This window comes from Oncorhynchus gorbuscha, linkage group LG15 (assembly GCF_021184085.1).
Source record: "Oncorhynchus gorbuscha isolate QuinsamMale2020 ecotype Even-year linkage group LG15, OgorEven_v1.0, whole genome shotgun sequence".
NCBI classification, from domain to species: domain Eukaryota; kingdom Metazoa; phylum Chordata; class Actinopteri; order Salmoniformes; family Salmonidae; genus Oncorhynchus; species Oncorhynchus gorbuscha.
Window position 1 is genome coordinate 39,669,911 of NC_060187.1, and position 27,950 is coordinate 39,697,860.

Consider the following 27,950-nt stretch of genomic DNA (forward strand, 5'->3'; position numbering starts at 1 on the left):
GATAGGATAAGTAATCCCTCTCACCCCCCCCCTTTAAGATTTAGATGCACTATTGTAAAGTGACTGTTCCACTGGATGTCATAAGGTGAATGCACCAATTTTTAAGTCGCTCTGGATAAGAGCGTCTGCTAAATGACTTAAATGTAAAAAAAAAATGTAATGTACATCCTGTATATAGCTTCGCTATTGTTATTTTACTGCTGCTCTTTAAATAGTTGTAACTTTTCTTTCTTTAGGTATTTTTATTAAAACTGCATTGTTGGTTAAGGGCTTGTAAGTAAGCATTTCACTGTAAGGTCTACTACACCTGTTGTATTCAGCATGTGACAAATACTTTTTTATTTTTTGAAACAACACAAAACGGTTGCAAATACCACATTTATTCAGACTTTGTCCCCAAAAATATTGAAAAACAATATAATCAATAAAAACATAGGCATTGGATAGAATATGGCAAATACTCAAGCTTCTGACGTGTCCATAGATCGACTTAAATAGCAAGCATTGAGTTTGATTTCTACATGTGATACTGGTAGTTAAAATACATTACACACTTGACTACATTTACTTTATAAAATGTCACTGTACAATAAAGGTTTCCCATGTGGTATATGTATACAATGTATTGTAAAGAAAACCTTTAACTAGACAAATTATAGCGTAACAAAAAGTAATACACTGATTTCTCTTTATCCAAAAGTTTCTTGTATGTTCAAAAAATGTCCATCTTCGTGATCTATGGAACTCAATAAATGAACTAGAATTCATATGTATATCCAATAATAGTTGTGTTTGTGATGCATCTTTAAAATGGGCAAATCGGTGATCTATGACATGCCAAATGTTACTTACTACAAATATTCCTCTCAAAGCAGGTTTATCAAATCACAGCTCAAAAGGGACACCTGCTGGTCCATTAAGTAACTGCACCAATGAACATTCCAACTCCTTCACTATTCTCTCATGCACTCTTTCAGGAAGATATTCAAACCCTTTATCTCAACACTACCAATTTAACATTCAAGTCCAAACTTAACATAAAACAAAACATGTTGCTGGTTCAATCCATGAGAAGTAATGCCAAGTGTACCTACACTAATTCATGTGGATGCGGTGCTAGAAAACAATGACTGGCTGTGAAAATCCTCAGCAAATGATTAGCAACAGTTGAAGAATTAATCAACATCAGTAACTTCCATGCATAGGAAAAATGGCATTCATACAAAGAAAAGCGGTCAAATATTTTGCTAAAGTTACAAAAATATCAACATGAATAAATTAATTGAATAACTGCTACTATGTTTTCCCAGTACCCCTCTAATTTTCAAAAGACGTAAAGAAACGATAGTTGAAGTATAGACATCTTTGAGGCTAGAAGAATGGTAGCCCTTGTGTGTTGTCAGTTTGCTCTCGCTCTCTCGTATGCATGTGTATGACGGAGCCATGTGTTCATAGCAGGCTGGCCAGGCTGGTTGTCGGGCCGTTCTGGGCTTGAAACTGCCCAGGTGGTGGGCCGTCCGTCCACTGTCACAGAGGAGATTAGTATTGTTAATTACCCATCTGAGCCAGACAGACAACAGAAACACAGCTAAACAACCTATATGATCTATTTACAATACACAACTTCTACGGCAGTAATAATTCAAGATAAAAAAGTTAAAGATAAATTGATATGTACGCTGATGAGGTTGTGTTCGGGGAGGCTGCAGGCAGCGATGTGGTCCTGGAGAAGCTGCTGGGAGAAGTTCTGGTGCATCTGAGCAGCTTCATGGGCATCAATGGTGTTTCCCAGGGCCTTGTTCAGATCTACAGGGACAAGACAAAAACAGTGTGGTCAAGGAAACCTACATCAAATACTTTAAGCTTAGTAGGGAGCATTGAAGCTCAATCCAAAGACAAAAGAAATGCACAGGTAGGGACGTACCCTTTAAAAGGGCAGAGGACCACAGCTGGACAGACATGTCAGGGATCTTGCTGGCCAGCTGCATCGCTGGAACCACCATGTTGTTGCTCTCCTGGAGAAAAACAACAACATATTGTTACGTAAAGCTACAGTTTGAGTCAGAAGTTTACCTACACCTTAGTCAAATACATTTAAACTCCGTTTTTCACAATTCCTGACATTTAATCCTAGTAAAAATTCCCTGTCTTTAGGATCACCACTTTATTTTCAGAATGTGAAATGTCAGAATATTAGCAGAGAGAATGATTTAGTTCAGCTTTTATATTTCTTTCATCACATTCCCAGTGGGTCAGAAGTTTACATACACTCAATTAGTATTTGGTAGCATTGCCTTTAAATTGCTTAACTTGGGTCAAATGTTTCAGGTAGCCTTCCACAAGCGTCCCACAACAAGTTGGGTGACTTTTATCCCATTCCTCCTGACAGAGCTGATGTAACGGAGTCAGGGTTGTAGCCCTCCTCGATGGCACACGCTTTTTCAGTTCTGCCTACAATTTTCTATAGGATTGAGGTCAGGGCTTTGTGATGGCCACTCCACTACCTCGACTTTGTTGTCCTTAAGCCATTTTGCCACAACTTTGGAAGTATGCTTGAGGTCATTGTCCATTGTCCATGCGACCAAGCTTTAACTTCCTTGCTGATGTTTTGAGATGTTGCTTCAATATATTCACATCATTTTCCTTCCTCACAATGCCATTATTTTGTGAAGTGTACTAATCCCTCCTGCAGCAAAACACCCCACCAACATAATGCTGCCACCCCCATGCTTCACGGTTGGGATGGTGTTCTTCGGCTTGCAAGGCTCCCCTTTTTCCTCCAAACATAACGATGGTCATTATGGCCAAACAGTTCTATTTTTGTTTCATCAGACCAGAGGACACTTCTCCAAAAAGTACAATCTTTGTCCCCATGTGCAGTTGCAAACCGTAATCTGGCTTTTTTATGTCAGTTTTGGAGCAGTGGCTTCTTCCTTGCTGAGCAGCCTTCAGGTTATGTCGATATAGGACTCATTTGACTGTAGATACTTTTGTACCTGTTTCCTCCAGCATCTTCACAAGGTCCTTTGCCGTTGTTCTGGGATTGATTTGCACTTTTCGCACCAAAGTACATTAATCTCTAGGAGACAGAACACGTCTCCTTCCTGAGCGGCATGACGGCTGCGTGGTCCCATGGTGTTTATACTTGCGTACTATTGTTTGTACAGATGAACGTGGTACCTTCAGGCGTTTAGAAATTGCTCCCAAGACTGAACCAGACTTGTGGAGGTCTACAATTTGTTTTCTGAGGTCTTGGCTGATTTCTTTTGATTTTCCCATGATGTCAAGCAAAGAGGCACTGCGTTTAAAGGGAGACCTTGAAATACATACACAGATACACCTCGAATTGACTCAAATGATGTGGTGACCTCACCCATTACCACCAGCATGTCCAGAGATAAAACCTCTCTCATCATCACCCAGTGCCTGGGCTTACCTCCGCCATACCCACACCCCACCATACCCCTGTCTGCGCATTATGCCCTGAATATATTCTACCATGCCCAGAAACCTGCTCCTCTAATTCTCTGTCCCCAACGCTCTAGGCGACCAGTTTTGATAGCCCTTAGCCGCACCCTCATACTACTCCTTCTCTGTTCCGCGGGTGATGTGGAGGTAAACCCAGGCCCTGCATGTCCCCAGGCACCCTCATTTGTTGACTTCTGTGATCGAAAAAGCCTTGGTTTCATGCATGTCAACATCAGAAGCCTCCTCCCTAAGTTTGTTTTACTCACTGCTTTAGCACACTCTGCTAACCCTGATGTCCTTGCTGTGTCTGAATCCTGGCTCAGGAAGGCCACCAAAAATTCAGAGATTTCCATACCCAACTATAACATCTTCCGTCAAGATAGAACTGCTAAAGGGGAGGAGTTGCAGTCTACTGCAGAGATAGCCTGCAAAGTAATGTCATACTTTCCAGGTCCATACCCAAACAGTTCGAACTACTAATTCTGAAAATCACTCTCTCCAGAAATAAGTCTCTCACTGTTGCCGCCTGCTACCGACCCCCTCAGCTCCCAGCTGTGCCCTGGACACCATTTGTGAATTGATTGCCCCCATCTAGCTTCAGAGTTTGTTCTGCTAGGTGACCTAAACTGGGATATGCTTAACACCCCGGCAGTCCTACAATCTAAGCTAGATGCCCTCAATCTCACACAAATCATCAAAGAACCCACCAGGTACAACCCTAACTCTGTAAGCAAGGGCACCCTCATAGACGTCATCCTGACCAACTGGCCCTCCAAATACACCTCCGCTGTCTTCAACCAGGATCTCAGCGACCACTGCCTCATTGCCTGTATCCGCTACGGTGCCGCAGTCAAACGACCACCCCTCATCACTGTCAAACGCTCCCTAAAACACTTCTGTGAGCAGGCCTTTCTAATCGACCTGGCCCGGGTATCCTGGAAGGACATTGACCGCATCCCGTCAGTTGAGGATGCCTGGTCATTCTTTAAGAGTAACTTCCTCACCATTTTAGATAAGCATGCTCCGTTCAAAAAATGCAGAACTAAGAACAGATACAGCCCTTGGTTCACTCCAGACCTGACTGCCCTCGACCAGCACAAAAACATCCTGTGGCGGACTGCAATAGCATCGAACAGTCCCCGCGATATGCAACTGTTCAGGGAAGTCAGGAACCAATACACGCAGTCAGTCAGGAAAGCTAAGGCCAGCTTCTTCAGGCAGAAGTTTGCATCCTGTAGCTCCAACTCCAAAAAGTTCTGGGACACTGTGAAGTCCATGGAGAACAAGAGCACCTCCTCCCAGCTGCCCACTGCACTGAGGCTAGGGAACACGGTCACCACCGACAAATCCATGATTATCGAAAACTTCAACAAGCATTTCTCAACGGCTGGCCATGCCTTCCGCCTGGCTACTCCTACCTCGGCCAACAGCCCCGGCCCCCCGCAGCTCCTCGCCCAAGCCTCTCCAGGTTCTCCTTTACCCAAATCCAGATAGCAGATGTTCTGAAAGAGCTGCAAAACCTGGACCCGTATAAATCAGCTGGGCTTGACAATCTGGACCCTCTATTTCTGAAACTATCCGCCGCCATTGTCGCAACCCCTATTACCAGCCTGTTCAACCTCTCTTTCATATCGTCTGAGATCCCCAAGGACTGGAAAGCTGCCGCAGTCATCCCCCTCTTCAAAGGGGTGACACCCTGGACCCAAACTGTTACAGACCTATATCCATCCTGCCCTGCCTATCTAAGGTCTTCGAAAGCCAAGTCAACAAACAGGTGACTGACCATCTCGAATCCCACCGTACCTTCTCCGCTATGTAATCCGGTTTCCGAGCCGGTCACGGGTGCACCTCAGCCACACTCAAGGTACTAAACGACATCATAACCGCCATCGATAAAAGACAGTACTGTGCAGCCGTCTTCATCGACCTTGCCAAGGCTTTCGACTCTGTCAATCACCATATTCTTATCGGCAGACTCAGTAGCCTCGGTTTTTCGGATGACTGCCTTGCCTGGTTCACCAATTACTTTGCACACAGAGTTCAGTGTGTCAAATCGGAGGGCATGTTGTCCGGTCCTCTGGCAGTCTCTATGGGGGTGCCACAGGGTTCAATTCTCGGGCCGACTCTTTTCTCTGTATATATCAATGATGTTGCTCTTGCTGCGGGCGATTCCCTGATCCACCTCTACGCAGACGACACCATTGTATACACTTTCGGCCCGTCATTGGACACTGTGCTATCTAACCTCCAATCGAGCTTCAATGCCATACAACACTCCTTCCGTGGCCTCCAACTGCTCTTAAACCCTAGTAAAACCAAATGCATGCTTTTCAACCGATCACTGCCTGCACCCGCATGCCCGACTAGCATCACCACACTGGATGGCTCCGACCTTGAATATGTGGACACCTATAAGTACCTAGGTGTCTGGCTAGACTGCAAACTCTCCTTCCAGACCCATATCAAACATCTCCAATCGAAAATCAAATCAAGAATCGGCTTTCTATTCCGCAACAAAGCCTCCATTACTCACGCTGCCAAGCTTACCCTAGTAAAACTGACTATCCTACCGATCCTCGACGACGTCATCTACAAAATTGCTTCCAACACTCTACTCAGCAAACTGGATGCAGTTTATCACAGTGCCATCCGTTTTGTCACTAAAGCACCTTATACTACCCACCACTGCGACTTGTATGCTCTAGTCGGCTGGCCCTCGCTACATATTCGTCGCCAGACCCACTGGCTTCAGGTCATCTACAAGGCCATGCTAGGCAAAGCTCCGCCTTATCTCAGCTCACTGGTCACGATGGCAACACCCATCCGTAGCACGCGCTCCAGCAGGTGTATCTCATTGATCATCCCTAAAGCCAACACCTCATTCGGTCGCCTTTCGTTCCAGTACTCTGCTGCCTGTGACTGGAACGAATTGCAAAAATCGCTGAAGTTGGAGACTTTTATCTCCCTCACCAACTTCAAACATCAGCTAGCTGAGCAGCTAACCGATCGCTGCAGCTGTACATAATCTATTGGTAAATAGCACACCCATTTTCACCTACCTCATCCCCACAGTTTTTATTTATTTACTTTTATGCTCTTTTGCACACCAATATCTCTACCTGTACATGATCATTTATCACTCCAGTGTTAATCTGCAATATTGTAATTATTCGCCTACCTCCTCATGCCTTTTGCACACATTGTATATAGACTCCCCCCTTTTTTTTCTTTTTTTCCTTCTCTGTGTTATTGACTTGTTAATTGTTTACTCCATGTGTAACTCTGTGTTGTCTGTTCACACTGCTATGCTTTATCTTGGCCAGGTCGCAGTTGCAAATGAGAACCTGTTCTCAACTAGCCTACCTGGTTAAATAAAGGTGAAATAAAAAATAAAAATAAAATGTCAATTAGCCTATCAGATGCTTCTAAAGCCATTACATAATTTTCTGGACTTTTCCAAGCTGTTTAAAGGCAGTCAACTTAGTGTATGTAAACTTCTGACCCACTGGAATTGTGATACAGTGAATTATAAGTGAAATAATCTGTCTGTAAACAATTGTTGGAAAAATTACATGCACAAAGTAGCTGTCCTAAATGACTTGCCAAAACTATAGTTTGTTAACAAGAAATTTGTGGAGTGGTTGAAAAACAAGTTAATGACTCCAACCTAAGTGTATGTAAACTTCCGCCTTCAACTGTACATACACAAATACTTTTTTTCCGCACACGTATACTTTACAGTAAGCTATGGACCTATACATCATTTTTGTAAAGGGGCAGGGTAGATGTTCCTTGAAAAATATCAATTTGTGACCATCGTGGAGTGATCTTACCCTGTGGTTTCCCAGTACATAGAATATATGGCCTAGCAGAACCAGTGAGCAGGCTGTCAGTCTATTCAGGTCCTCCGCATTGGACATCTTCAGAGTTTCTCTAAGGAACCGTCTGTAATAAGAGTATCATTATGAAATTTTGTATTTTCCAATTCCCACTGAAAATTTGAGGACTTATGGGACACTTCTTAGCAACTCCGTAAAAGAGGAGGTGGGGGAGACTCACTTGGCCTCGTTGTAGCGTCCTTGGAAGAAGGACAGGAGTCCTCGGATGTAGAAAGCTGCAGCGCGGAGACAGTGAGAGCTGCAACACAACCAAACAAACAAGCCCGTCAGCTTGTAGTCAAATACACCAAGCTCAGCAACGGCTGCATTCCTATCCTTAAAAAAAAATATATATATATTTGGCTCTGAGAATGTGTTTGGATTACAAAGCAAAATTGAGCAACCATTCAAATCTCTGTGTTATGCAATACGTATTAACACACCTCACAGGAAAGTTGTGATCAGGGTTTATCCTCTCAAGGAGACTGTATAGCTTTAAAAGAAAACAAGGTTAATACAGTTAACAATACTTTATTTTGAGTAAAAATGAATAGTGTGTGTGTGTCTACTAACCTCCTGGTGTCTGTTTCCTTCCCTGATGTAGACGCTGGCCAAGTTTGTCACAATGAACGCCCATAGTTCCTGGTGTGTGGTTAGCTGGAAAGGAAACACCTACAGATGAACTTACTATCCAAAACATGACAATGTAATACATATTGAACGCATGCAGAGTGAACCCGTATAATAAGCTTAGCGTTACGACTTACGTCACTTACCCGCAAAGCGGCGGTGAACTGTGCCTCTGCGTTGTCCATACAGTTGACAGATATGCAATACAGGCCCTGAAAAATGGAACAGCACATAAAGTTAAAAGGGAGTTTTAGAGTTCCAGTTGGAGAAGTGGGTGGTAAACTGTTATTCAAGATAGTGAATTGAGGGTATGTATTCTGGGTGAAGGTTTCAAATACTTACTAGTAGAGTGTGGAGTTGGGCAGCGTGATTGGTGAATAACCTGGGGGACTGTTGGCACAGTTGGCAGACCTGGGAGATCTGGGATATGGAGAGAGAAAGTCATCATCTCAACTGTCAATGGGCATGAAATTGCCCATCATATATTCCAGTAGCTACTTTGATTGAACTTTTAAACATTCCGCTGTAACTTGGCACAGTGTTTATGTTCAGAGTGAATGAGTAAAACAGAAATAAGATTGGTCCATGGATGCTTCTACATTACCTCTTGTAATGCAGTAGCCTTGTGACCAGTGACTAGCCGACACATGATGATGTGCTCCAGCAGAATGACCTGGAACGTTGAAAGGATGGGACTGCTGTCCAGCACTGAAATAAGGGGGTGGGACATTTTAGACAACAGTGGGTGTTAAACAGATGATTTTGATAGTGGTACAGAAAAGGGGCGACGCATGTGGGCTTCAAATCACTTACTTTTTAGTTTCTCAAGCTGCATGAGTGCTTTGTCTGTGTATTTCTGTGCCTTCTCCAAATACCCTGCTTGCATGGAGTGCATGACAGTCACCTGGAACATATAGAGAACAAGGTTTTTACCATATAACATGTTGCTTTTACCTATCCAATCCTTTCAGATCTGCACCAGTGTCTGTGGGGGATCAGTCTTCAGGTATCAGATGAGAAGGGAAAATATGGGGCTCACCAGGTAGACGAGAACACACATGTGTTCCTTGGGCAGCCAGTGGAAGAGGTCAGCAGGGTTACTGGGCAGGATCTCATCATCATGGAGTGTAGAGATGGTTTGGATGCACTGCTGCAGTTGCTTAAGACAGGGCTTCACACTCTTCACCTGCAACATAACATGGAGGTGGTCAATACCAGTGAAGCTGCTACACTACAAATGAGTGGGAAAGCATATAGGCCATCTTGTCCAGGGGTGCATGACTACAATGTTGGGTGTTAATTGCCCTTGTGGACCACAGTTAGTGCATCGGTGGTTTTGATCCAGCCTGACAGGCGTCTTTACCTGTCCGGCATCCAGATAGTGTGTGACCTGTAGCACCAGGAAAAATACCCTGAGAGACTCTTTCTGGATGGGGTTTCCCTGCCAGTTCTCCACGATCGTCCCGCACAGCGTGAGCAGAGGGTGCACCTCCCCCAGCTTCCTCTCCATCAGTAGGAGCTGATACAAAGGATAAACAGAACATTATGGTATGGATTCTCTAGTGCAAAATATTAGTTTATACACATGCTATGAGTGCATTGCATACTTAAGATATCTGTTAATACTTACTAAAAAACACATAAGATACAAAATTCTGCATTTTCATAAAAGAATTGGAGACTTACCATTCCTTTACTCAGGAGGAACAGCGCCCTGAGAAACACATTGCATACTCAGCCAACCGTTATAAAAATGTTTTCATTAAGTTCACTGGAGGGCATGTTTAACATAACATCTACTGTATCTTGTTTTATGGATGATTAAATGTGGACAGAAAAAGTAAATAGTTCAGCACAGCAAGGTTACAGTACCTGGTGTATTCCGAGCCCACCACTCTGGCATACTCAGCACCGACCCCAAGGAGGTCACAGGCAGACACAAGGTCTTTCTCCAGAGTGTGCAGTTGCTGATAAAAGGAAGAAATAAGACACATTCAATGCACTGCAATGTAAAGGCTTTACAATCAAACATCCAAAAGAGACAAGTAAATTCAGTCAGTATTTACAGTACATCTGACAGTACAACATACCGCTAGTTGAAACAGCAGGCGACAGTGCCAATAGGGAGTTTGCTGTGAGATCTGGATTGCCTTTCGCAGTAAAGGCTTTGCAGAATCCACCAGATTCTGAAAACAACAAATACAGAATCAAAACTATACTCGACCTTACACTTGAATGAAAACATGTTTGTCAAAATGGGTCTCCAGACATTGCAAAAGCAGGAAATGTATTTTAGCTTTATTTACCGGTACCTGCTGACAATAGAGTTCGGACAAAAGACTTGCTGCTTCAAATTTAACATCTTCAAATTGTGGGATCTGAGATATTCTGTTAAGGAAACCCATTAATTGACATTTATTACAGAATTTTACTATCGAGAAATAATGTACCAGATGGAACAGCAAACACAGAACTGAGAAATGTTATGCAGAATTGCACGACATTGTAATGCTAGTTAATGTAGTGTTGGCGTTGAAACCATAGCATTGAAAAGGATACTTGTTGTGATATTAACCACTGAAAAAATAGAAAAGAGGAGATGTTAGAGACAAAATACAGTACAATGTTGCATGCAGTCAAAGCAAGCAACAGTAGTAGCAACTTCTAACACATTGAACGTGTGAAAGATGCGCAGGCCTACCGGCTAGGCTATCATGCTAGCAAATTATCTTCTGAGTCCAAATACTTATGACTGATACCAGAAAGCCAGGCTCTAACGCTAGTTATCGAACTTATTACTGTTCCCATTTCACTATTCAAGGCCTCGACTAAAGCATCTCTGGTTCCATCATCGAGCTTTCCTAAACTGTCCCTCACCGCTTTCTCCAAGTGGCTCCGCGCCAGCTCGCTGTTCTTCGTATGATGATAGAGCACCGAGCCGAGTTGAAGGTGAGTTCTGGCCTCCACCCTTTGCGGGGGTTTAAACTGAAAAACCGCTTGAAGACAATGCACACACAGACGAATTTTGGGTGGACTTGAGGTGCGGAAATGTTCTGCAAATCCAAGGAGAGCGAGGTACCACGACTCCGGGGCCTCTACGTTGGACGCCATTTTCCCGAAAACAACAACAACAACAACAACAACAAGTACTGATCGCTGTGTCAAAAAAAACTGAGTGCTGTGTCTTCCTCGCGTGATTTCGCGTGGAGTCCAATGTTCGGTTTGAAAATATATATGGGACTTGTAGTCCAAAACAATTGTACGTGCCCTCAAACTGATAAACCCTTGAAAGACAATAATCTCGTGCGCGAGCAAACTCCAATAATTTTGGGATAAAAATAGGCCATCACCTTCCTTGTCGCAGTTTGGCAGCTGTCGTTTTCAATCACCTTGGAAAAAATCGTAAACGCTGAGATAGACGGACAAGTTGACTGATGTGTTGACCACAGATATTGACCCAACGACACCAAACAGAGAGAGAAATGTGGCGACGGATCTCGGAAGACGACAGAGGAGTTGAACACTGAATGTGAAACATTGCTGAAGATTGTTCAAGATTGGCCGGATTTGCAACAAACACAGGCACAGTAATCAAGATTAAAGGCGAGGAATTCGTATGCGCATTCATTTGCACTTCTTTATTTTTAGCCCAAGTGGTCTGCGGCAATGCTTACTTTTTCACACTTAACGTTTCATTATTTATTTGGATTATTTTGCAGGGATTGGTGAATGTCTCATAATAATAGTAGATCATATATTGTGTTCCTAATAAGGAAACATGTTACATTTAGTGGGAATATTCTAGAATGAATTGGATAGCCAATTGTGATGTACTGTTTTATTACAGAGGAAATTAAACAGTGTGTAGCTAGGTGGTAATTATGTTCTGTTACTTTGCAAATAGGGAAGTTAATACATTTAACAGCATATTTATTTAAGGTGACACAGAGCTAATCTATGCATGCAGTGGGAGGATATGTTGTTTATCATGTTTCTATCTCCTGCAGTGGATTGTCGGGTGTTGACTGACTGTCAGATACTGGGCGTCATCAAGGGCACACATGGCCCATACAGTGCAGGACCACCAGATGGCACAGCCCCAGGCAGCAGTGTTGTCTCTCCCTCCCTCCGGCCAGGCTAAAGTGAGCCCCCCCTCAGCCCCTACATCATGGGTTTTCCCTGATGCAGTAGCCTAACAGCAGCCAGGCAGGCTTACATACCACAGAGCTGTTTATAGCAGGAACATGCAGGCCAAGACCAACCAGCTGAAGGCTGCCAAACATGTTTACCAGAACAGCAAGTAACCTTTGGCTAGTATGGGAGACCCTGGGACATGGGTATGGGGTTAGAGTGGACTAGACTAGATTGCATCTTTTATCTTTATTTATTGTTAAGTAGTACCAAATGACACTGGCAACATTAGTCATCACTAATTTGGGGCTCCTGAGTGGCGCAGCGGTCTAAGGCACTGCATATCAGTGCTAGAGGCTTCCCTACAGACCCTGGTTCGATTCCAGGCTGTATCACAACCGGCTGTGATTGGGAGTCCCGTAGAGCGGTGCATAATTGGCCCAGCGTCGCCCGGGTTAGGGTAGACCGTCATTGTAAATAAGAATTTGTTCTTAACTCGGTAAAAAAAGTTGCTGTAATGCAAATTATTTGGGTGGCCAAGAGCGCAACAAAGAGCAGTACAGAAGTTGGTCACCATAAAAAGCAGTATCTCTCTCTCTCTCGATCTGCCTACCTCTATGGCTGCTCAAGTCAAAACATTCCAACCTACGCATTGCTGCAGACTGCTTGGAGATTCCCATTGTGGTCTCAAAGTACTTACCTCCCTCTGCATCCTAAACATACCTTATCAGGGATTTTACTGGGTCCATCGTCCAATTAACTTTTACAACCCACACCCTCACACACACAAACACATTCTGAACCAGCTAAGAGATTATCTCCACCTCCAGTTAGAGGCAAGTAAAGCTGTTTATGTCTGGAGTGCTGTACACTAAAGTAGCCTACATGATATAATGGCGCATTACTGCTCTGCAGATCATATGAAGTGTATACTCATGGAGGAGAGGTTTACTACAGTCTACTGTAAAATGGGTTAGGAATCTGTTGAAAGATAGTTCAAATTACACCCTGGCAGTACTCCAAGAGCATGAGAAACCTATATGTGATACCTTTTAGCCCAGGGCTCTCCAACCCTGTTCCTGGAGAGCTACCCTCCTGTAGGTTTTCACTCCAACCGCAGTTGTAACTAACTTGGTTGGTTTATCAACCTATTTTAATTAGTAGAACCAGGTGTGCTAGATTAGGGTTACAGGAAGGTAGCTCTCCAGGAACACGGTTGAAGAGCCCTGCTTTAGCCTGTATCTGCAGCCAGTGATCATGACATATTATAGTCCCCATTACTGCTGTAGTGTTTATTTATTTTATTTCACCTTTATTTAACCAGGTAGGCCAGTTGAGAACAAGTTATCATTTACAACTGCGACCTGTGACAAAAACAACAACATAAACAAATGTACAGTCAATAACACAGTCAAAACATTCTATGTATAGTGTGTGCAAATGTAGAAGAGTGGTGCGGTAAGGCAATAAATAGGCCATAGAGGTGAAATAATTACAATTTAGCAATTAACACTGGAATGATAGATGTGCAGATGATGATGTGCAAGTAGAGATACTGGGGTGCAAGAAGATAAATAACAATATGGGGATGAGGTAGTTGGGTGTGCTATTTACAGATTGGCTGTGTACAGGTACAGTGATCGGTAAGCTGTTCTGACAGCTGATGCTTAAAGTTAGGGAGGGAGATATAAGTCTCCAGCTTCAGTGATTTTTGCAATTCATTCCAGTCATTGGCAGCAGAGAACTGGAAGGAAAGGCAGCCAAAGTAAGTGTTGGCTTTGTAGATGACCAGCGACATATACCTGCTGGAGTGTGTGATACGGGTGGTGACCAGTGAGCTGAGATAAGGCGGGGCTTTACCTAGCAAAGATTATAGATTACCTGGAGCCAGTGGGTTTGGTGACAAATATGAAGCGAGGGCCAGTCAACGAGAGCATACAGGTCGCAGTGGTGGGTAGTATATGGGGCTTTGGTGACAAACGGATGGCACTGTGATAGACCGTATCCAATTTGCTGAGTAGAGTGTTGGAGGCTATTTTGTAAATAACGTCGCTGAAGTCAAGGATCGGTAGGATAGTCAGTTTTACGTGGGTATGTTTGGCAGCATGAGTGAAGGATGCTTTGTTGTGAAATAGGAAGCCGATTCTAGATTTAACTATGGATTGGAGATGCTTAATGTGAGTCTGGAAGGAGAGTTTACATTCTAGCAAGACACCTAGGTATTTGTTGGTGTCCACATATTCTAAGTCAGAACCGTCCAGTCGTGAGTTATGGAGTATGTTTATGACTGATATAATTTCAGAGTGAGTTTGTCTTTTGTGTCCTGTGTGAAGTGGAACACTGAGTGTTTCTTTCTGTGTGCAGAGATGGACAGTGTTGGACTCCCTGCTATGTGGAGCATTGGCAGGAGCCGTGGCCAAAACAGTCATAGCTCCTCTGGACAGAACCAAGATCATCTTCCAAGGTAAGGCCATTTCCCTGGAAGACCATGCACTCAGAATATAAAGTAGGGGTTCCTTTCGTAAATATATACTAATTTAATTGTTAGTATCTTTGCCTTAATACTTATTTTCCTCCTTCTCCTACTTTAGTGTCTTCACAAAGATTCTCTGCTAAGGTGAGTTTATTATATAACTCACATTGAAATAATAAAGATGTACTTGATGTCCTGTATGTCTTCCCAATTGGCAGAGGCTGGCAGAGCAGGATTTAATGGTGTTTTCTCTTAGATTGGAATGTTATTTGGTCACTTGGGTGTGTGTTACTTTTGAATCTGTCTGTCTGAAGCTGGAGGACTCAAAACATTGCTATTTCAAAGGTAATGTCCTGTATATTAAATATTAGAATGCTGAACAGTCACAAATTCTCTCCATGCTGCCATAAGGGTGAATCCTAACTTCCACTTAAATCACATTTTCACATAGTCATGCATTGACGTCAATTGGGAGAATAAGTGACAATTTGAAGTTAGGATTCTCCCCAAGGTGTAGACTGTCTTGTTTAGTTAAAAATAATAAATATAGCAATTACCTGGGGTCCAAGCCTTTTTCCCCGTTTAGCCCTCTTCTCTTTCTGAAATATTACAGCCTTATTTTACATAATCAAATTCGGTTCAGGCACAACACCAACAATTCCTCACTGTCTAGGTATGTCTATCTGAAAGCTGCATTGGTGAGATTTGAACCCGGCCCGCCATGGGATGGCATGTATTACAACCCTCTGAGCCATGCTCACCTCATGGCAAAAGTCAAGGTTGAACACTATGGAAGAGCATGCATTTCTTTTAGGTTCCAGTCCTGACTCCATTTCTTGCACTTACACAAATCTTATAACATGTAATATATGCCATTTAGCAGGTTGCTTTTATCCAAAGCAACTTAGTCATGCGTGTATACTTTCTTAACATTTGGGTGGTCGTGAGAATTGAACCCACTATCCTGGCGTTGCAAGAGCCATGCTCGACCAACTCCGCTACAGAGGACCACCATGTGAATAGTGGACCAGTGCACGCTTCAGGAAATAGTATAGATTATTGAGATGCTTAGCCAGCAGGGAGGTCCAACCCTCCAAGAGCCCAAACATAGACGCATCTTTGGCCCAAACATTACCAGTCTAATGTATTGTACTGTACTGAACTCAAGTTTACTCTACTGATCTTGTTTTCCCCCATTTAAACTGGTCTGTTCATGGTCTCGATACACTGATCCTTGGTCTGTGTCTCAGAAAGTCTAGTCTTGTTCTGCGTCTTGATTAGGGATGTACATTTCTGGCAAATTTCCGGCTGACTAACCGACCCTCATTAATCAGTCAACAAACGGTAAAAACAATTCCAAATAGTAAAATTGTGTGACCAACAAAAAATACTATGCATGGATACAAGGAACATACATTTTTCATTAATGAAAACATGCAACAATAAGCCTATCGTCTTAGTCAAAAGGCTATAGCCTATTATGGAACATGCAGCTGCTGTAATGAAGCAGCTAATAAAACATAATTTGCTAAAACAGTTTTAAACCTAATGCCTGCGGAGCTGAAAACACTGTTCTAAACAGCTCACCTAATGCCTGCGGGGCTGAAAACATTGTTCTAAACAGCTCACCTAATGCCTGCGGAGCTGAAAACACTGTTCTAAACAGCTCACCTAATGCCTGCGGAGCTGAAAACACTGTTCTAAACAGCTCACCTAATTACTGCGGAGCTGAAAACACTGTTCTAAACAGCTCACCTAATGCCAGTGGTTCCATATGTGACAGAGGTAAAATCTCAGTTAGCAGTAGAAAGAGGGTGAATCTGATAGCCGCAACTAGGATGGGTTGCTAATATGACTAGGATCGTGCCACTGGCATCTGGACAATGAAATAAAGTTGATATGAAAATCAATAGGACAGGAGATAAATTCTGGTTAATGGCATGAGGAAGTCTTTTATAAAATAATTTCCTTCACATTTCTATGGTTGAATTTTGGCAAGGCTACTTTGAAGCAAGGTAAAACATTCCTCATTATTTGAGGTAAAGTAAAACGTTCAGGTTTCAAACAATTATACTGCCTCAAGGTCACATTGTAAAGTGGTGGGTGACTCTGCTTACCATTGACTATAGCTTATGCACTGGAATGGCGAATGGGAGTTGCGCTTTAATTCCAAGTTGAGATTGAGAAATAGAAATAGTAGCTTTTTTAATCGTGGCCATCAAAGTTCTTAACAAGCAATTGCATTTAGAATGATAATATTTTGCACAATGACTGGGTTATAAAAAGCATGTTTCACTCCAGTACTATCTTTTTGAGGAGCTGCTCTGACAGGTGATGGGCCATTCCTCTCCTCAAACTAGGCTGTGTATGCTGTGCGCGTGTGATAAGACGCATGACGACTAACGAAAATACAAAGTCGCCAATTTAATTCCACACAATTATACAAATTAACCTATAGACCGATAAGCATGGTCAAATATATTTTTTCGGCGGCTAACGAATTTAACGGTTAACCATTAACGTCCTTAGTCCATTCCCTCCAAGAGCGACTTAAATTGTCAGGCCCAACCTCACTCAACTTCATTGGCTCACAGCGGCCATGACGTTTAAGATATCAACTTAATTTATAATACATTTACAAATCTTGGTCTATGGATGTTTTACACCAAGTTTTGGAGAAATCGGTTTAGTAGTCTCTGAGGAGATGCTGTTAAAAATGTAAAACCTTTTGAAGTCAAATGTTGTTTGTAGCGCCACCATTTGTGTAACCAGATGTATTCGGCCACCAATTTACACCTCCCACCAAGTTTGTAGGTCTTACCATTTAAGAGATATAGCTCTCCACTAATAATAGTAAAAATAATTTGGTAGGTGCTTATATTTCTCCTATTTCATACACGTACATTTGTGATTTGGAAATGTGTGTTTTTAGCATATTCCACACAATGAGACACCCTCAGAGAGTGGGTTCAGGATAGAGGTCGACCGATTATGATTTTTCAACGCCAAAAAAAAGCAGATACCGATTAATCAATTTTTTATATTTTTTATTTGTAATAATGACAATTACAACAATACTGAATGAACACTTATTTTAACTTAATAGATCAATAAAATCAATTTAGCTTCAAATAAATAAATAATAAATATGGGCTCGAACCAGGAACACAACGACAACAGCCACCCTCGAAACAGCGTTATCCATGCAGAGCAAGGGGAACAACCACTCCAAGTCTCAGAGCGAGTGACGTTTGAAACGCTATTAGCGGCACCCCGCTAACTAGCTAGCCATTTCACATCGGTTACACCAGCCTTATCTCGGGAGTTGATAGGCTTGAAGTCATAAACAGCGCAATGCTTGACGCACAATGAAGAGCTGCTGGCAAAACGCACAAAAGTGCTGTTTGAATGAATGCTTACGAGCCTGCTGCTGCCTACCACCGCTCAGTCAGATGCTTGTATGCTCAGTCAGATTATATGCAACGCAGGACACGCTAGATAAACTAGTAATATCATCAACCATGTGTAGTTAACTAGTGATTATGATTGATTGATTGTTTTTTATAAGATAAGTTTTTAATGCTAGCTAGCAACTTAACTTGGCTTACTGCATTCGCGTAACAGGCAGTCAGTCTCCCCGTGGAGTGCAACGAGAGGCAGGTGGTTATATCGTTGGACTAGTTAACTGTAAGTTTGCAAGATTGGTTCCCCGAGCTGACAAGGTGAAAGTCTGTCGTTCTGCCCCTGAACGAGGCAGTTAACCCACCGTTCCTAGGCCGTTCTTAACTGACTTGCCTAGTTAAATAAAGGTGTAATTAAATTTTTAATTTTTAATCGGCCAAATCGGTGTCCAAAAATTCCGATTTCCGATTGTTATGAAAACTTGAAATCGGCCCTAATTAATCGGCCATTCCGATTAATCGGTCGACCTCTAGTTCAGGACCACGAATGTCTTGTTGAGTTAGTGTTAAGGGTGTTGTGTTGCTGTGTGCCTCCCCCCTCCAGGAAGCCTTTAGACTCCTCTACTGTACATACGTGAAAGATGGCTTCCTCAGTCTGTGGAGGGGCAACTCTGCCACCATGGTGCGGGTCATCCCCTACGCTGCCATCCAGTTCTGCTCCCACGACCAGTACAAGAGAATTCTGGGGGGATACTATGGCTTCCAGGGAAAGTGAGTAAAATACCCCAGAGAAGAAGGCTCACATTTTACGTGCCCCCTAACCGAATGTGTTTTTTTATTCCTTTTTTTAAAGTTGTTTGTAACTTATTTTTGAACTTATTCTGTACATAATGTTGCTTCTACCATCTCTAATGACTGCAAATAACTTCTGGACATCAGAACAGTGATTACTCACCACGAACTGGCAGAAGCTTTTTTTCCCTTTAATGAGCCCGATGTGAAGGACATGCTGCTTTCCCGGGAACAAGCCCAAATCCCCATTATTTGCGAGAAGTCAGAGCAAAAGCGGACTGAGGTCGGGCTTGCTTCTGAGAATTCGTAGGCAATTGAGTAAACCCCCACTGCCTTTCATTCTTCTAGCTAACATGCAATCATTGAAAAAGAAAATCGATGACCTAGGAGGAAGATTAAACTACCAACGGGACATTAAACTTTAATATCTTATGCTTCACGGCGTCGTGGCTGAACGACAACATTCTCAACATACAGCTGTCTGGTTATACACTGTATGGCAGGATAGAACAGCGGCGTCTGGTACAAGGGGGCGGACTATGTGTATTTGTAAACAACAGCTGGTGCATGATATCTAAGGAGGTCTTGAGGTTTTGCTCACCTGAGGTAGAGTATCTCATGATAAGCTGTAGACCACACTATCTACCTAGAGTTTATCTGTATTTTTTGTAGCTGTTTACATACCACCACAGACCGATGCTGGCACTAAGACCACACTCAATGAGCTCTATTCCGCCATAAGCAAACAGGAAAATGCTCATCCAGAAGCGGCGCTGCTATTGGCCGGGGACTTAAATGCAGGGAATTTGAAATCCCTCTTATCAAATTTCTATCAGCATGTTAAATGTGCGGGGGAAAAACTCTAGACCACCTTTATTCCACACACAGAGATGTGTACAAAGCTCTCCCTCACACACCATTTGGCAAATCTGACCATAATTCTGTCCTCCTGATTCCTGCTTACAAGCAAAAATTTAACCAGTAAGCATCAGTGACTCGGTCAAAAAAAAGTGGTCAGATTAAGCCGATGCTAAACTACAGGACTGTTTTGCTAGCACAGACTGGAATATGTTCTGGGATTCTTCTGATGGCATTGAGGAGTACACCACATCAGTCACTGGCTTCATCAATAAGTGCATCGATGACGTCGCCCCCACAGTGACTGTACGTATATACCCCAACCAGAAGCCATGGATTGTAGGCAACATCCGCACTGAGCTAAAGGCTAGAGCTGGGACTCTAACCCGGAAACTTGTAAGAAATCCCGCTATGCCCTCTGACGAACCATCAAACAGGCAAAGCGTCAATACATGACTGAGATTGAATTGTATTACATCGGCTCTGGCGGTCCTTGGATGTGGCAGGGCTTGCAAACTATTACAGACTACAAAGGGAAGCACAGCCGAGAGCTGCCCAGTGACATGAGTCTACCAGACGAGTTAAACTACTTCTATGCTTGCTTCGAGGCAAATAACACTAAAACATGCATGAGGGCACCAGCTGTTCTGGACGACTGTGTGATAACACTCCGCAGCCGATGTGAGTAAGACCTTTAAACAGGTCAACATTTACAAGGCTGCAGGGCCAGATCAATTACCAGGATGTGTACTGCGGGCATGCGTTGACCAACTGGCAAGTGTCTTCACTGACATTTTCAACTTCTCCCTGTCTGAGTCTGTAATACCAACATGTTTCAAGCAGACCACCATGGTCCCTGTGCCCATGAACACTAAGGTAACCTGCCTAAATGACTACCAACCCGTAGCACTCACGTCTGTAAACATGATGTGCTTTGAAAGGCTGGTCATGGCTCACATCAACACCATTGTCCCAAAAACCCTAGACCCACTCCAATTTGCACACCGCCCTAACAGATCCACAGATGAGATGATGCAATCTCTATTGCACTCCACACTGCCTTTTCCCACCAGGACAAAAGGAACACCTATGTGAGAATGCTATTCATTGACTACAGCTCATCGTTCAACACCATAGTGCCCTCAATGCTCATCAATATGCTAAGGACCCTGAGACTAAACATCTCCCTCTGCAACTGGAACCTGGACTTCCTGATGGGCCGCCCCTAGGTGGTAAGGAAAGGTAACAACACATCCGCCACGCTTATCCTCAACCAAGGACCCCTCGGGGGTGCGTGCTCAGTCCCCTCCTGTACTCCCTGTTCACTCATGACTGCACTGCTAGACACGATTCTAACACCATCATTAAGTTTGCCGATGACACAACAGTGGTAGGCCTGTTCACTGACAACAACGAGACAGCCTATAGGGAGGAGGTCAGAGACCTGGTTGTGTGGTGCCAGGACAACATCTCCCTCAACGTGATCAAGACAAAGGAGATTATTGTAGACTACAGGAAAAGGAGCATGCACTCATTCTCATTGTCGGGGCTTTAGTGGAGCAGGTTGAGAGCTTCAAGTTCCTTGGTGTCCACATCACCAAGAAACTAACATGGTCCATGCACACCAAGACAGTTGTGAAGAAGGCACAACAAAACCTATTCCCCCTTAGGAGACTGAAAAGATTTGGCATGGGTCCTCAGATCCTCAAAAGGTTCTACAGCTGCACCATCGAGAGGATTGCTGCATCACTGCCTGGTATGGCAACTGCTCGGCCTCAGACCGCAAAGCACTACAGAGGGTAGTGCGAACGGCCCAGTACATCACTGGCACCAACCTTCCTGCCATCCAGGATCTCTATACCAGGCGGTTTCAGAGGAACGCCAGTGACTCCAGCTACCCTAGTCATAGACTGTTCTTTCTGCTACCGCACGGCAAGCGGTACCGGAGCACCAAGTCTAGGTCCAATAGGCTTCTAAACAGCCTCTACACCCAAGCCATAAGACTCTTGAACATCTAATCAAAATGGCTACCCAGACTATTTGTATTGCCCCCCCAACCCCTCTTTAAGCCGCTGCTACTCTGTTATTGTCTATGCATAGTCACTATAATAACTCTTCCTACATGTTCATATTACCTCAATTACCTCGACTAACCTTAGCCCCCGCACATTGACTCTGTACCGGTACCCCCTGTATATAGTCTCCCTATTGTTATTTTACTGCTGCTCTTTAATTACTTGTTCCTTTTATTTCTTAATTTTTAAACTACATTGTTGGTTAGGGGCTTGTAAGTAAGCATTTCACTGTAAGGCCTACACCTCTTAAATTCGGCGCATGTGACTAATACAATTTGATTTGTTAATGTAGCACCATTCTGAACTCTGGTGGTCATCATCAGCCTCCAAGGCAACCCTTCAGGGATCTTTATTGAACAGAACAAAACATTTTCTCTAGTGTGAAAAAAATAATAATCATAATACAATGATATCCATTGTCGAAACCATAGCTGCACTCTAATGTAATTTGATCTGTCTGTTTCAGAGCCCTTACTCCTTTTCCACGTTTCCTGGCAGGGTCGTTGGCTGGCACCACAGCTGCCATGCTCACCTACCCCCTGGACATGGTGCGGGCCAGGATGGCAGTGACACCCAGACAAATGTAGGGCTCTCCAATAACACTCAGAAATGTCAGTCTTTGAATGTATAAATATACCTGCACACAGGGCTCTAAAGTGCGACAAAAAATGTGGCCAAATATTTTGCTGTGCGATCAGGAATTTTATTTTGGGAGCGCTGTGTGACTATGAACAAAATCTCCCATAATTGTTGTTTCCAAGTGCCTTAAAGAAACAAGCGAGTGCAGATGGGGCTCTAATGGTTGCACCATTACTACATTAAAACAGCTAGCTTCCTTCTAACCCAACTAAGATCTGACCTATATTACCGCCTCAACATTTTTATATTTCTATAGCGGATTGCATTGACCACATTTTACATTCATAAACCATTTCGTGGGCCATTCTAAAACTACTCAAAACCACACCGTTTCTAAGCCCAAAGGCGCAAAATCATGAAACTCCGGGGACACTTGCGAAACAGACCTAGCAGACTAGGCCAGGGTTTGGGGTTTGAGAAGTCAATGAGAAAAGTGACAAATTCATCCGTAGTTGTTCATTTTCTCAATCTAAAGACACAATCTAGACTCTAGTGAATGTCTTAAGTAGTTAAACATGTTACTCCTCCAACCGTGTGAAAGTGATTTTCGTCAAGAAAGGACTTTCTATTGAGGAGTGCCTTTGATTTGACGGGCTGAACAGTTTGGCGCGATACAAAAGTTAGACCCTTCGTTAGCCAACTTCGCCATGACATCGCCTACAAGTGTGATCTGGGATTTATATGGAATTGGCCGTTTCTGCCCATCTTCGTACTGTACTTTCTTTGTCCAAACATTTGGGGTCATAGAAAGGACAACGGATAGATTCTTCAGGAGATCAATGATCGTCAATAAAAAACCGTACGTTTTTTAAGATGTAATGAATCTCAATAGGAAAATAGTGATTTATACCCAATGTAGAAACCTACTATTCCACAAATGACTTTTGTCATTTCAATGACAGGTATTCATATTATTTATTTTAGCTTTTATAATAAACTAATGTTTAAAGGTGTTACACATTAGTTAAAAACAATTGTTTTATTTCCCTGTGTAACTCTCTTGCAGATAAACATGTGCCTTACACAAAACAAAGGTTAAAAGACCGATGCAATCCATGGTTTACTCATGAATTGTCTGAAAAATGACAGGAAAGAAATGTAGCTTGGGTTAAGGACAAATGACTGATTCTACTTCTGATTGGCAGTCCTTCAGACATTTGAGAAATGGATGTCTATCCCTGTTTAAAATAACAAAATCAACATGCTTCTTGAATTGTGTATCTGAGAGTGGTGGTAATCTAGCCAATTTCTGGAAAATGGTAAAATCTTTGAAACAAAACTCCACTCCCTCATTTTCCCCAGCAGGTTTTGACAGCCTCTGCACCCAATCTAGACTAAATAGAAATGTGTGATGCTTTTAATAAGCATTTTGCCTCAGCTTGGCCACCTGTTTGAAAGGATCATCTCTGAAAATCTAATGACCTCAGAACAGATTGTAGAGAATGATGCATATTAACAGACTAATATACTTTATTTTGTATTTCAACCCTTTGATGTCTGATGTACTAATGATGTACAGTTGAAGTCAGAAGTTTACATACACCTTAGCCAAATACATTTAAACTCAGTTTCACAATTTCTGACATTTTAATCCTAGTAAAAATGCCCTGTTCTAGGTCAGTTAGATCACCACTTTATTTTAATAATGTGAAATGTCAGAATAATAGTAGAGAGAATGATTTAGTTCAGCTTTTATTTATTTCATCACATTCCCAGTGGGTCATACGTTTACATACACTCAATTAGTATTTGGTAACATTGCCTTTAAATTGTTTAACTTGGGTCAAACGTTTCAGGTAGCCTTCCACAAGCTTCCCACAACAAGTTGGGTGAATTTTGGCCCATTCCTCCTGACAGAGCTGCTGTAACTGAGTCAGGTTTGTAGACCTCCTGACAGAGCTGCTGTAACTGAGTTAGGTTTGTAGACCTCCTTGATCGCACATGTTTTTTTAGTTCTGCCCACAAATGTTCTATAGGTTTGAGGTCAGGGCTTTGTGATGGCCACTCCAATACCTTGACTTTGTTGTCCTTAAGCTATTTTGTCACAACTTTGGAAGTATGCTTGGGGTCATTGTCCATTTGGAAGACCCATTTGCGAAAAAGCTTTAACTTCCTGACTGATGTTTTGAGATGCTACTTCAATATATCCACATCATTTTCCATCCTCATGAAGCCATCTATTTTGTGAAGTGCACTAGTCCCTCCTGCAGCAAAGCACACCCACAACATAATGCTGCCACCTCCGTGCTTCACGGTTGGGATGGTGTCCTTCGGCTTGCAAGCTTCCCCCTTTTTCCTCTAAACATAGCGATGGTCATAATGGCCAAACAGTTCTATTTTTGTTTCATCAGACCAGAGGACATTTCTCCAAAAAGTACGATCTTTGTCCCTATGTGCAGTTGCAAACTGTAGTCTGGCTTTTTTTATGGCGGTTTTGGAGCAGTGGCTTCTTCCTTGCTGAGCAGCCTTTCAGGTTATGTCGATATAGGACTCGTTTTACTGTGTATATAGATATTTTTGTACCTGTTTCCTCCAGCATCTTCACAAGGTCCTTTGCTGTTTGTCTTGGATTGATTTGCATTTTTTTGCACTAAAGTACGTTCATCTCTAGGAGACAGAACGCGTCTCCTTCCTGAGCGGTATGATGGCTGCGTGGTCCCATGGTGTTTATACTTGCATGCTAATGTTTGTACGGATGAACGTGGTACCTTCAGGGGCTTGGATGAACCAGACTTGTGGAGGTCTACAATTTTTTTCTGAGGTCTTGACTGATTTCATTTGATTTTCCCGTGATGTCAAGCAAAGAGGCACTGAGTTTGAAGGTAGGCCTTGAAATACATCCACAGGTCCACCTCCAATTGACTCACATGATGTCAATTAGCCTATCAGAAGCTTCTAAATCCATGACATCATTTTCTGGAATTTTCTAAGCTGTTTAAAGGCAGTCAACCTAGTGTATGTAAACTTCTGACCCACTGGAATTGTGATACAGTGAAATAATCTGTCTGTAAACAATTGTTGGAAAAATTATGTGTCTTGCACAAAGTAGATAAGTCCTAACTGACTTGCTAAAACTATAGTTTGTTAACATGAAATTTGTGGAGTTTTAATGACTCCATCCTGAGTGTATGTAATCTTCTTACTTCAACTGTACATCTATGATGTACTAATAAAAATAAAACAGGGCCTGATTCACTTCAAATCTAATTTTATTGTTCACATACACATATTTAGCAGATGTTATTGTCTGTAGTGAAATGCTTGTGTTTCTAGCTCCAGCAGTGCAGTAATATCTAACAATACACAACCATACACACATCTAAAATGTAAAATAATAAGAAATATAGCAATATTAGGACGAGTAATGTCAGAGTCTGGAGTATAAATACTGTGTGTGTACATACAGTACTAGTCAAAAGTTTGGACACAGCTACTCATTCAAGGGGTTTTATTTATTTTTACAAATTTCTACATTGTAGAATAATAGTGAAGACATAAACTATGATATAACATGTAGTAACCAAAAAAGTGTTAAACAAATCTAAATATATTTTAGATTCTTCGAAGTAGCCAACCTTTTGGCTTTGACAGTTTTGCACACTCTTGGCATTCTCTCAACCAACTTCACCTGGAATGCTTTCCCAACAGTCTTGAAGGAGTTCCCACAAATGCTGAGCACTTGTTGGCTTCTTTTTCTTCACTCTGTGGTCCAACTCATCCCAAACCATCTCAATTGGGTGGAGGTCGGGTGATTGTGGTCACAATGTTTAAAAACATACAGATGAGCTAGTTAAAAAGCTAAGATTTATAGGGGGCTTTTAAAAAAATGTTTTGATCTTGCCTCTCCCTAAATAGCAGGAAGCAGATTGTACAGTCAGTTCTTGATTTTGGTGACGCCGGTTACCAGATTGCAACAGCCCCTACTCTTAAACCTTTGGATGCTGCCTACCATAGCACCATTAGTTTCATCACTGGTGACCGTTTGGATACTCACCACTGCGTCCTGTAACAAAAGGTTAGCTCGTCCCCATTAAAGTACCGCAGATCAATTCATTACTCCCTTTCTGTTTCCAAAGCCTTACTACACAAGCTTCCAACTTACCTAACTTCATTGCTAAAGAATGAGCTACCAAACCCGCTTGACCAATTTAAGTCAATCCTCCTTTAGTTTCAGTGCCCTTCATTGTTCGAATAACCTGCAAAATTCCTTGTATCTTGAGTCCCTTTTGCTGCTAGGGCAGTTTAGGACTCTGGTGTTAAAGGAATTCATTGAGGATTGCACTTTTTGTAATGGTTTATTTGTTGAAAGTGTAGTATTGTACCTTTTTTTTGTAGTTTTTTTTACATTTTTGTTTTATTTGTAATGTTCATTTTCTTGATTGTGAAAATGTTTGGTCTCAATTGGGCTCCCCTGTGTAAAAGTAAAAACAAAACAAGTGCTTCAAAAGTAACTAGACTTCATATAGTCCCAATAAAGGCTGTATCTCAATCAAAAAAAAATTTACATCTTATTTTCTGGTTCTTCTAACTTTAAGTTGGGTGCACAAGTGCTACCAATGAAAAATGTTAATTTCGAGCCCTGCCTGCACGTGGTTCCCCCTTTCCCCACTTATTGAAAGTTTAACAGGTATATAGGGTAATATAGGTAATGCTTTTATCCTTGGTTAATATCCTACTCTTCTCTTTCTTCCCTACAGGTACAGCAACATTATGCACGTGTTTGTGCGCATTACGCAGGAGGAGGGCATTAAGACCCTGTACAGAGGCTTCTGCCCGACCATCCTGGGAGTGATCCCATACTCAGGAATCACCTTCTTCACATATGAGACCCTCAAGAAACTGCATGCAGGTACAGACTCTTTTTTTTTATTTTTATTTTACAACTGTCTTAATTTAATGATTAGCTTTTTGATTAAGGGCTTAATTGGATCTCTCTCTCTCTCCTTATCCCATTCCTTCAGAGAGGACTAGGCGGTCCCAGCCGTACTCCTACGAGCGTTTGGCATTTGGCGCGTGTGCTGGCCTACTCGGCCAGTCGGCCTCTTACCCACTGGACGTGGTTCGCCGGCGCATGCAGACGGCCGGGGTGACGGGCCAACAGTACGGCAGCGTCCTGAACACCATGAAAGCGATCGTGGTGCAGGAGGGTGTGGTGCGTGGACTCTACAAGGGCCTCAGTATGAACTGGATCAAAGGGCCTATCGCTGTGGGGGTCAGCTTCACCACCTTTGACCTCATGCACAACCTCCTGCACAAGATGCACCAGTTGGGCTACTTCACACACTGAGCCAGCAGAGGGAGCCAGAGGAAAGGTTCACTGTCGAGACTAGAGTTGTCGTCCGTCGGTCACAGACACAATATGGATCCTCTGCAAGTCGGATAGAGATTGAAAGGGGAGAGTGGATACTGGACAGACAGGAGGAGACAGAAGCTGTCAGTTTATTTAAGCGCACATCCTCTGACACACATTAAGCACGCACAGACCCCCCACTCTTGCTGTTGATGGATGGGATGTCTGTAGAGCAAACAGGGTAGATGTTTGATGAGTTTGCAATATGAGAGGTATGAGAATGTGAATGATTTTACATTTCCATATTTGTTTGAG

The 27,950-nt window shown here is 42.7% G+C and overlaps 2 protein-coding genes across 6 annotated transcripts; one reads left to right on the top strand and one right to left on the bottom strand.

Annotated features, from left to right (window-relative positions):
* Window positions 1-364: 364 nt before the first annotated feature.
* Window positions 365-11,528, bottom strand: LOC123997110 (MAU2 chromatid cohesion factor homolog). Of its 4 annotated transcripts, none has more exons than XM_046301165.1 (19): window positions 10,854-11,528; window positions 10,536-10,553; window positions 10,289-10,354; window positions 10,067-10,162; window positions 9,849-9,943; window positions 9,663-9,690; window positions 9,340-9,495; window positions 9,016-9,162; window positions 8,790-8,880; window positions 8,581-8,684; window positions 8,319-8,396; window positions 8,114-8,188; window positions 7,920-8,003; window positions 7,790-7,839; window positions 7,528-7,605; window positions 7,302-7,413; window positions 1,925-2,015; window positions 1,679-1,806; window positions 365-1,524 (listed from the first exon to the last, which is right to left on the bottom strand). In XM_046301165.1, exons 1-19 carry the CDS (start codon window positions 11,085-11,087, stop codon window positions 1,450-1,452), a joined length of 1,806 nt encoding a protein of 601 aa, XP_046157121.1. In that variant the 5' UTR covers window positions 11,088-11,528; the 3' UTR covers window positions 365-1,449. The 4 variants fall into 4 exon arrangements, with proteins under 4 accessions (XP_046157121.1, XP_046157120.1, XP_046157123.1 ...); XM_046301164.1 differs by having other exon boundaries at window positions 10,283-10,354; XM_046301167.1 differs by having other exon boundaries at window positions 8,123-8,188; window positions 10,854-11,526.
* LOC123997111 (mitochondrial coenzyme A transporter SLC25A42-like) lies at window positions 11,083-27,950 on the top strand. Of its 2 annotated transcripts, none has more exons than XM_046301169.1 (8): window positions 11,083-11,590; window positions 11,984-12,118; window positions 14,472-14,571; window positions 14,699-14,724; window positions 18,586-18,752; window positions 22,173-22,289; window positions 27,043-27,194; window positions 27,307-27,950. In XM_046301169.1, exons 2-8 carry the CDS (start codon window positions 12,038-12,040, stop codon window positions 27,630-27,632), a joined length of 969 nt encoding a protein of 322 aa, XP_046157125.1. In that variant the 5' UTR covers window positions 11,083-11,590; window positions 11,984-12,037; the 3' UTR covers window positions 27,633-27,950. The 2 variants fall into 2 exon arrangements, with proteins under 2 accessions (XP_046157125.1, XP_046157124.1); XM_046301168.1 differs by having other exon boundaries at window positions 11,091-11,579.